The sequence below is a fragment of the Bidens hawaiensis genome, unplaced genomic scaffold (genome assembly GCF_021521415.1).
Source record: "Bidens hawaiensis isolate Kalapana, Puna unplaced genomic scaffold, B.hawaiensis_p1.1 tig00005179_1, whole genome shotgun sequence".
Classification (NCBI taxonomy): domain Eukaryota; kingdom Viridiplantae; phylum Streptophyta; class Magnoliopsida; order Asterales; family Asteraceae; genus Bidens; species Bidens hawaiensis.
Window position 1 is genome coordinate 519,431 of NW_027491332.1, and position 11,118 is coordinate 530,548.

At 31.7% G+C, this 11,118-nt stretch overlaps 1 protein-coding gene across 1 annotated transcript; it reads right to left on the reverse strand.

Moving 5' to 3' along the window:
- Positions 1-6,640: 6,640 nt before the first annotated feature.
- LOC143629194 (uncharacterized) lies at positions 6,641-8,049 on the reverse strand. The gene is made up of 6 exons (XM_077098533.1): positions 7,788-8,049; positions 7,362-7,688; positions 7,243-7,289; positions 7,085-7,147; positions 6,845-6,977; positions 6,641-6,755 (listed from the first exon to the last, which is right to left on the reverse strand). Exons 1-6 carry the CDS (start codon positions 7,906-7,908, stop codon positions 6,739-6,741), a joined length of 708 nt encoding a protein of 235 aa, XP_076954648.1. The 5' UTR covers positions 7,909-8,049; the 3' UTR covers positions 6,641-6,738.
- Positions 8,050-11,118: the final 3,069 nt, after the last annotated feature.

An 11,118-nucleotide genomic window follows, 5' to 3' on the forward strand; every position in this document is an offset into this window, starting at 1 on the left:
CTGCTTTTTCTGTTTCTGGCAGGGTTATATCGATTAGGAGGACTCGACTCACTCCACCAGCTGTAGAGATGTCGATTTGCTACAAGGATTACTTGGACTCTTTAGATAGGGCACAACATCAACGCTCACTCGAGGGGGAAATGGAGTATGAGGCGGGCTTGTATGAAGACGAGGTCAATCAAGGACACACTCAACCAATGACCGATGAAGAAGCCGCGTACGACGATTACCTAAGGAATAGCTCGGGATCGGGTAGCGAAGAAAATTAGTTAAAGAAACAGCAAACATGGAGGCAAATAATGAGTAAGAAACAGCAAGTTGTTCATGTAATCGTGTCTAAGCATTCTTTAATGTTTGTATTTTTGAGTTACGAATATGCGATAACGATTTAATGTTTGTATTTTTAATATAAAAACTATAAATGAAAGTTATGTGTTTTTAATCTTCCAAGCAAAGAACCCTAACAACGAAAGCAAAGAATGGCTTCGGTCTTCCAAACTAAACCCTAAACCCTAAACCCCAAAAAAAAAAAAAAAAAAAACCGGTTAACCTAAAAACCGGTTATTAAAAAACCGGTTAATAAAAAAACCGGTTTATTAACCGGTTCTAACCGGTTTCTAAACCGGTCCTAACCGGTTAGACCGGTTAGGGTTTTGACATACAAAAACCGGTTATTAACCGAACCGGTTTTTTTTCCGGACAAAAAAAAACCGTTTCGGTTAATAACCGAACCGGTTTTTAAAAAAAAAACCGATTTGTGCACCTCAAATTCTATCTATTTAGACTATGATTCCATATCAGAAGAATTCTCAAATTGCCTTATAGGCCAGTTTTAGAGTTATAAAAAAAGCCCTTATCCTATGTATCTATTCTATTAAAGATACAAATAGATAAAGAATTTTTTTATAGTTGATTGTTTTTTTATAGTTGATTGTATATTAAGTCATGAGATCCGGATGGAATTGGGTATAAACCGAACCTAAGATGAGCTTAGGGATCACCCTAGCTCAGATCTGGATCGAACGTGGCGAAAAACGGTGAAAAACGAGTCAAAACTCGTTTTTCCGGCGAAAACCCGATTTTCCGGCAATGGCGGTGCCGGAATAGTGGTACGAGGTTAAGGAATGTCAGAGAATGTTCTAACATTCTCTGACCTAACCCTAATTCGTTAACGGGAAGTTAACGAATTAGAAGTAGTTCATTAGTAGGGAGTTAACGAATTAGACGCAATTCGTCAAGCGATTCAGCGATTCGTTATAGATAAGAGGACGAACTAACTGTGATCATTGGAAGGTCCAATTCGTTACATGGACTGATTCGCTACATGAACTGATTCGTTTACTAACCAGTTTGTTAAAAGGTTCAATTCGTTATAAGAGCCAGTATGCTAAGATAAGCCAGTTCGTTAAAAACCAAGTAACGAATTAAAAGTTTGACAATTTGACAGAACAGTCCCTGGACTTAGAAAAGAATGCATTAATTACAAAGAAGCCTTTGGACTCTTTCAAGTTAACTAATTAAATGATGATTCAAAATTCTAAGGGAAAATGTGTTAAGATAGTTAATGGAAATAAAATTTTTCCAAGCTGACCTGGCAGCTCGACCCCAGCCAGGGGCTCTGCCCCTTGGACCCTGCTAGGGGCTGCCGCCCCTAGACCCCGCTGCCAGGGGCGCTGCTCCCGGACCCCCGTTCTTTGTGGGTTAAGAATAAACTAGAAACGTGATATAGGTAGTGACAGTTAATTGATATGTGTAATTGCTATACAGTTAGTCGTGCACAGCTCAAGAAAGGAATAACTATAAATGGTGAACGTAACCGCATTCAGGTGAGTTTCTAGCTCCATTCCTTATTATGTTTTCGGGGCTGTGTGCATACTCGATGTGATTAGTTAATACACTTATCCTAAGTGATAAGTGTATGCCATATATGTATTATGTGAAATGTATAAATGCATTCTTGTCGGTACATGAACGATATTCGGATATTGCATGTACTGCCAGGGAACGGTTGATATTATATGTATGTTGTAAGATGACGAATGAATGATGTATGTATGTGCGAAACTTACGACTATGTATATAGGAAGTATGTTAACGAGGTATGGAAGAAAGGGTACCGGACCCTAATAATATCCGAGGATGAAGGGTGACCGGACCCTAATAATATCCAAGGATGGAGGGTACCGGACCCTAATAATATCCGAGGTATGTAGGGCGAATGCTCTTTATAACGTAAGGTTAGTTATGTATGTGTATGAAAGATTGATGGACAGGTTAAGTATGTAATGCGTACCTCCGGGCACGTATATGAGTATGTAAAGTAAGCTATGTGATTAACTAGAACTCACTCAGCATAGCTGACTTTTAGTATGCACGCAGGCAAATAGGTTGAGGCAGCTCGCGTGATTGAAGACACATGGCATGGAATCGAAAATACTGGCATCTCGAAGAAATGTTGTGATGTGTTAAAGACTATGTTTTGTTTTAAATGACTATGAATGTTTTATAAGACAATATTTGGAGGTTATGTAAGATACTATGGTTAAAGTTTTACATTCCGCGTAAAGTTTTAATTAACTATGATTTGTAGAACTTTGCTTATGAGTAAATCCAACACCAAAGTAGGGTTACCGGTAATGGATCCTTACATAAAAGCTATATTTGTAGGTTAACATTAGTCTATTTATGTAATTATGTCACGGGTCATCTCCCGGTTAAGTGGTTAGTTAGAAAGTGAGGCTCGCCTTACCTTTTATGAAATTTTGTGTCAAAAAGAATGGGCTAAGACTTAGCCTCTTAGAAAGTTATAGGTTAAAAGTTTGATAACTTGTATAAAATTTTTCATCTCAACAATTAATTTAGGTATTAAGATTTGTTTAAAATTGAAAAAGTTCTCTATTTTACATTTGTTACGAGTTAGGAGGGGTGAAGCGCATTCGAGACGAATTTGGTTTTCGACTTCAACAAAAACAAGGGTAAAGGGCACACCATATCAAGTCCACCGGCCACACAAAATCGACTCACACCAACTAATCTTATAGAAAACCCACAAACGGCTTCGTGAAGCAAAGTGTCGTTTAAGTCAAATAGGGTGATGGTTAATGATATATAAATAATGACTTGTTGGTCTATCTTGGACTACAAATCAAAACGACACATACTAGTTTTAGACTCTTAAATTATCTTATTAAGATTTTGAATAACTAATAGAAGTACTTCTATCCGAGAGTGATAACACGATTCAAAAAGATTGCCCAAGAAAAATAACCAACATGATTTAAAATTAGTGTAAGTAGTTATTTAATACTTGTATAACGAGAAACATACAAAGTCATTAAATATATAAAAAAAAGAAGTCAGCTTATGAATTACGAGATCAGTCGAAATAAAAAAAAACAGCGACTCATGAATCACGAGATAACATGAGTTAATTACGAGTTGATTTAACTCTGATTAAACATTTTCCTAACAAAACCACAAATTACTTAGATGTTTAAATAAAAAGTTCTTGGATTGTTTGTGTTATATTTTATATGGACAGATCATATATTAACAATGAATATCATACATAGAACTAATCAATATGTTTTATTTTATTTTATACGAATATTTATTTAAAAGTTAATAGTAAGATACATCCGATATTGTAAGTTTGTATGCATAGAGATAATTTTATTTTCATTAGAAAAAATGGTTTGATGTCACATGGTTAGGCACGTGTCTTAATTTAATCCAAAAGAAACAAGTTCTAGATGGAATAGCATTGTTTTATTACAACCATGTTCCCTATTTTTTAATGGATTTTTGTAATATATGTTTGGTTTTTATAATGCTAATATTTTCATGACAAACTTGATTGCAATTCTTTGTAATTCTGTTAATATTGTCCACCTTTTGTCCGATACTTAAAAAAATCATGAAGTTATTTTCTTTTTTAGGAAAATTGGATTTTAATAATCCCAACTTAATGCAGTTGGCTGATAATAATCTCAACTTTGAAAGTAGCTGTCACTGATCCCAACTTTCACACTATTTATTTTCATTGGACTTCCGTTAAAAAAACTTAACGACGTTATGTTTTTTTCCAAATTTCAAACTGATATGTTAGGGCTTTTGATCGGAATGAGAATACGAGTCGATTGATGTAAAACTTAACTCAAAACGACGCTTCAAACAACTTGATTTTTGTTAATTAAATGTTTAAACACCGAAATTGAAGCATCCTTTAGTCGTTTGGACCACCGTTTGGAAGTAAGTTTTACATCAATCGACTCGTATTCTCATTCCGATCAAAAGCCCTAAAATATCAGTTTGAAATTTGGAAAAAAAACATAACGTCGTTAAGTTTTTTTTAACGGAGGTCCAATAAAAATAAATAGTGTGAAAGTTGGGACCAGTGACAACTACTTTCAAAGTTGGGATTATTATCAGCCAGCTGCATTAAGTTGGGATTATTAAAATCCAATTTTCCTTTTCTTTTTGATTTTTTTAAAGTTAGATCCATAACTAAGAGAGACTTGGTGTTTCATGTAAACCAAGTTTAATTCCTACACCCCCACTCCTACCTCACCATTTAGTTTTGACAATACCTAAATGAGTTTTATCCCACCGTAATGCGGTCTTTCGGACTAGCATAAAGCATTCATATAGATTTTTCAAGTTAAAAGCTTCTTCACAAAGCATACACAAAGGGAAATATAAAAGTTGGTCAAACCGGCTCTGTCGGGTTGACTTGAAACATTGTGTATTTACAAATCTTAGTTATTTATAAACAACTAGGTTAGAACCCGTGTGACACACGAGTTATTTAAAAAAATCTAAATTCTTGAAAATGCACAAACTACAAATATAATGCTAAAAACAAATATAGTGTTTATAATATTTAGCAAAACCGAGACAAAAAAATATTCTTACTACCATAGGAACAAAAATCTGCAACTTTTAACTCAAACGAACCAAACGCTCACAAATCCCTAAACTGCCATTAGACAAAAAACTGAAGAATTTTGACTCGCACTCAAAATCTTAACTCGAAACTAAATATTTGATATGTTCACCCTACACATGTATAACCTTTAGTTCGCAAATTTATGTTACAAATAACAAATAAAAAATTCTATAATTCTCCTTCAGATGCAAATTTCATTTACAATATGTTGCTGGTAATTTGTGGCTGACACTTGTAGTAATGCAGATCCAGAATGGCCATCTTTAAACTTGATCATTATCTTAAATTTATTTGTTTGTTTTTTTAAGTCACGAAAGTCCTGTTTCAACTGCTTCAAACATCAAACCCCAAAAATAATAAATAAATAAAATATAAAATCCATTTCTACATAAAAATAAATGGAGCAAGAAAAACCAACTTTATTATTTTTCAATTCACAAAAGTCATATTTTTACTCTTTTCAAACCAATTTCTTTAAGGTAACTAATAATTATTAAATCTGTAATAGTTTTTGTAATATAAGAAATCATAATGTCTACATATGAAATTCTTGGTATTGTAGAAAGTGTTAATATGAGAATGTTTTACAAAAATTATAAACATGCTGACATATTAAAAGTTAAAAACCAAAAAGAAAAAAAAACATTTTACTTATAAAGCGATTATTTTTTTCTGTTTTCCCTTTTGTTTATTTGACAAGGAAATCACATAAAATATTTTTACAGTTAAATATAAAAATAATATTAGACGCAAAAAAATGTAAGTAATTGTTCAAATCATGCTCGTTTGAGCCAAACTCATTTTTACTTAAAAAATACATTGACCAAATTTATTTTAAACTAAACATGAACCCAAGCCGGCCATTTAATATTACTTATAATTAATTGTATAATAAGGGTGATATAAAGTTGCATTATGACGTGCAGACTGATAAGATATTTGGTGGGGGTTATTCTTTTTGTTATCACAAATCATCTCCTTAAAAACAATAAAAGTCCATAAATCTTCGAAAACAATCCACTAAGAATAAAAGTAATTCAAACATTGCTTATTCGAGGACATTTACTCGTTAATTTATTAAACATTGAATCTTGTACTATATTAATTTGCTTTTTTGGACATTTTAACGTGTATTTTTAAAGATAATATGTCTTTATTTAAATAATACTTATTGATAACTGATGACAACTTTAATTTTTTTGTAATATATCTCTAAGTAAATAATTTGTGTTATACAAGGATCATAGAAATCATAATGTCTACATATGAAATTTTTAGTAGTGAAGAAAGTGTTAATATGAGAATGTTTTACAAAAAGTTATAAACATGCTGGAAATATAAAAGTTGGTCAAACCGGTGCTGTCGGGTTGACTTGAAACATTTTGTATTTACAAATCTTAGTTATTTATAAACAATTACTGTCATATCATTCTTAAAGTAATAACATTTTGCATTCAGCCTGTTTGACTTGTTTGATTTCAAATTTCAAGTTTTAATGCTTTTAAGTTTACCCAATTGACCCATAATAACAATAGAAAAGGAAAACAAAAACCCTGAAATGGCCTGTTCATAAGTACATGAATCAAACCTTTTTCCCTTATATAGCAAGACTATGTGAAAAAAGAAAAGCAGCAGCAAGTAGCATGACAAATTGATACATTAAGCAGAAAACTCAATCACGACAAATCAACACGTAACATGCATTTTAAATATGATGAATCGCACTACAACAGTATCTTTAAAAGGCGACCCTAATGCACCTTTGATGAGAAATAACCTGAAGAAGCAGCTCATTCTTCCTCTGTCTCTGCAGATGAAATTATCAAATGATGACTAATAATCTTTACATTATCTTATATGTCATCTTCAAAACACAAATCAATTAAACTAGTTTACCGTGTATTGCATCCATGTTGTTTTCCTTGTAAACACCAAGGGGTGAACCATGAACAGACAGAAGCATCTCACCCTGTTTTGGAAGCCTTAAAGTTTTAGGCGTCATACCAACCGACATCCTCCCGCTACTTACCTGCAATTATAACAACTCCTGATATTAACTTACTGATAATCAAAAGTAACAATACATTTAATAATGGTTCTCATTATTCAATGAAAATAGAAGTATTAAACATATACCCCAGGAGTTTGCATAGATTCATCAATGCCAAGAATGTGAGTGTCCGATGGCTCTCCTAGAACCTAAAGCATGAACCGAAAAAAAGACCCAATAATTCTTTGTATTACATAAATGACGGTAAATAAAGAAACACATATTAAAATAATAAAATACATACAAAATCTTTCATCTGAAGATTATCAGCGTCAATGAAGCTCGTTCTTCCTGCCAACAAACCACATATAAGTAAACCATTTTGCATCAGATAAAACTCAAAATGTTTTGATAGGAAATTACCAGTTTGAGTTGAAAAGTCAAAGCCACCAAGAGTAGAGAATTCAGGATTAGCCAAGGCCATCTGTTGTAGAAGATAAGGCATCATGTTTCCTCCATCAGCTGCGGTCATAGATATGTCGTCATCCTTGTCTTTCCATTTAACTTCAATCGGTTCACTTATGTCAGTTCTTGAAACCGCTAGGTTTGGAAGATTTTCCTCAAAGAATTTAAGTAACAGGGTCTGTCCTTTTTCTTTACTTATACTGGATTTTAGCAAGCGAATATCAGATCGTAATCTTTCAATTTCCACATCACGAAGCATCCTGAGTGCAGCACACTGGCGCTCAACTGAGTTATGGCAACGAGTTAACTACCATTAATTCTTTCTACCTTTTCATAACCCAAAACTACACTATAATAAATGTTATATACATCAAAAGAAGATACCTTCTTGGTCAGGGAATTTGTTATCTTCTGGCACCGCACTGTCAACATTACACTGTGAATTATTCAACTGAGACGATGCAGGCTGTTTAGTAACCTTCTTCCCTTTCCGTCTAGGCGGCATCCGAAACACATAAAAGTAGCTCACAGCACAGCTTATCTGAACTCAAATACAGCAATCAGTATAATTAGAGTTTCAGAAGTAATGCAGCAAACAATTAGAGACTACTGCAATGTCCAGCAGCAAACATAATGTTTTACAGTTACATTTCCAAACAAATAAAGTTTCAAATCAAGTCAAAGAAACAGTTTTATTCGCTAAAATATTATTAAGAAACTTAAGAAAAACAATCATATAAAGTTCTGGTAAAAAAAACTATATCAGCCATTTCATCAAACAGTTTCACGAGTTGAACATCTTACCATCTCCAACTCGACACAATTAACATTACAAATTAGTACTTTTACAAGTGTGAAATTGTCACTCATTCTGCTATATACCTAACTCGTAAAGTCAGCTTAATAATTAAAATAAACGTGCTTCGAAGTTTTCTCCAACATCTGTTAAGTTGTTCAAACGAGACTCAATTTTCAGATCACAATGTCTTTAAGTACCATATAAATCTATTCTAGGCGGCAATTAATCGTCGATTACTCACTAGCTGCCGGGCTGCCTATGCAATTTCAACTAATCGGCCCCTAAAATCGGTTTTTTATAAAATGCAGCCAAAATCGGTCAAATTTCAGTCAAAAGCTTTGAAGTATTTAGAAAAATCACAGTTATTAATCCAATCCGATTAATATTTCAACAAACTATATAAAACTTTGAACATTTTTATATGCATGTGTATAAGTTTGAAAAACCTAACTAATTAGGTCAAATTTGAGCTGCTAAACGACTTTAACTAATCAAATTATGCAGAAATTAAGATGAATGAATTATGAACCCTAATTAAGCTTTATAACTACTATATTACAATAAAATCGGACAATTAGGCTTGAAAATCAAACATTTTACAAGCGTGATTTATAACTCGTTCTGCTAAATACCTAATTTGTAAAATTAACTAAATAATTATGCATAAACGTAAAAATAAATACCTAAAAGCAGCAGCCGATATAAATAGTTATCAGAGAGACGATTGATAAATTTGAGGGTTTTGTTTTGAGCGGCAATAATTTGGGGGTTTCTGGGGATTGATTTGATTTGAATTCTAAATTTAAAATTCTTTATATTGTTACAATTTACATCCTTTATTTATTCTATAATGTTTCGTTTAGCTCAACGATAAGAGTATATTACATAAGGGTCCTTGTGTTTCGGCAATCTTAATGTGTAAATATAAATTTTTTCTTATCTTACTTTTTTTAATAAAATAAAATAATAAGACTTAGGGATTAGCTCAACGAATGTGGAGGCCTAAATCGAAATACGACTTTGGGGACATTTTTATGACAACTGTTATGAAAAAAAAAAACTACTTACTACAAGTTTTGAACCCATGACCTATACATTAATTTGAATTGACTTTATTAACAAAAAGTCTACCACCACACCAATACATTAATTTGAATTTACTTTACCCATTATAATATATCTATATATAATAATTTTTTAGATTTGGCGACCTTAATTAAATGTAGGCCTAAAACCCTACCTTATTTTCGTTGGTCCATAGGCCGACTCTGAACTTCACATTCAATTCTAACCTATTTTTCCCTTATAATCTTTTAATTTCTCATCTTATTCTTACTAGCTATTCATTGGTTATTGGTCAAAACCATTTTGACATTTGGGTTAGAAAATAGTCAGTTTTGTGCCTAGTTTTCCATCATAATCTTATAATTTCTCGTCTCATTTCATTCATCCAAGCTATCATTGGGTCATTGGTCACAAAACTATTTTGACAATTGGGTTATATAATCATGAAATTAAAAGTAAATATTGATTAAAGATCAATATGAAAATAGACAAGAACAATCTTTTTCAAGGGTTGGTTTATTTCTTCGATGCTTAGTATTTTCCACAAACATATATGTTGCATTATACATAAAATACTAGCAGTCGTAGTCTAAAATATAACTAATCTACTAAAACAATACATGTCTGCCACATAGCCTTCAAATATACCATTCACATGGAATGCCAACTAATTAATTCCCATTTATACATATTCTACCTAATTAACTAATATTTTACTTATCATTCCTTCAATTTAATAAATTGTTATGCTAAATGATATAATAGTTAATGCTTTTATTAATATTTAATATTTATTAAGTAGCTCAATTAAACAGATTATGACTTTCTTAAAGTTATATTATTAACAAAGATAAATTTATTATTCATGTCTTCTTAGTTTGTATGTTAATTTAAACGGGCGGATCAGACTCATATTTAGTTCAAGTCAACGGTTTTTTTAGTAAAATTAGTTTGGCTCGAAACAGGTTATGAACGGAAAGTGTTTGGGTCGAAATGGGTTGTTTTAAAAGAATATCAAATTGGTTCGGTCAAAAAATGTGTGTCAAAAAAGGGTATGATTCGAATAAATTCGGGACGAATCATGTTGTTTTAAATCATAGTATTTTCCAACATAAAAATAAAAATTCATTATTCATGTATTCTTAGTTTTATATTAATTTAAATAGACGGTTCAGGTTCATGTTTGGTTCTTAACAAGTTTAGATCAATGTGTTTTTTGAGTAAAATAAGTTCAGGTCAAAAGAAGTTGTTTTAAAAGAATATCAAATTAGTTCGGGTCAAAATGGGAGGGTAAAAAAGAGTTATGCTCAGAATAAGTTTGAGTCAAAACGAGTTATGTTAAAGATAATATTTTATAACTTAAAAGTCAAATTCATTATTTATATATGGTTCAAAACAAGTTTGTTAAAAGAATCGGTATTTTCGAACCGGATAGAAACTTTTCCATTGAATTATTTCCTTTATGAACAATTTTATGTTTTAATCCTTCATACTGCTATATTTAGTGTAATATATAATTTCATTTATGAGAAATTGTTAGATCTTACTAAATTGTTTGGCATATACTTCATGTTTGATTTTTTTAAAATAACTATAGTCGTTTCATATGCTATGGCATATATTTCATGTTTGATTTCACATATAGCTTGTATCGAATATATAAACATTTTTATTGACATTATATTATTTTTCAGCCTGTGTAATACACAAGTTACTAACCTAGTTGTTGATAAGAATATATACTTATGATAGAACAACAAGTGTTGTATATATATAAAGAGATTTTCTCAAATTTACAAATTTGAAATTCTATACTTCTTATTTATTTTGACAATTCCTTCATGTGTAATA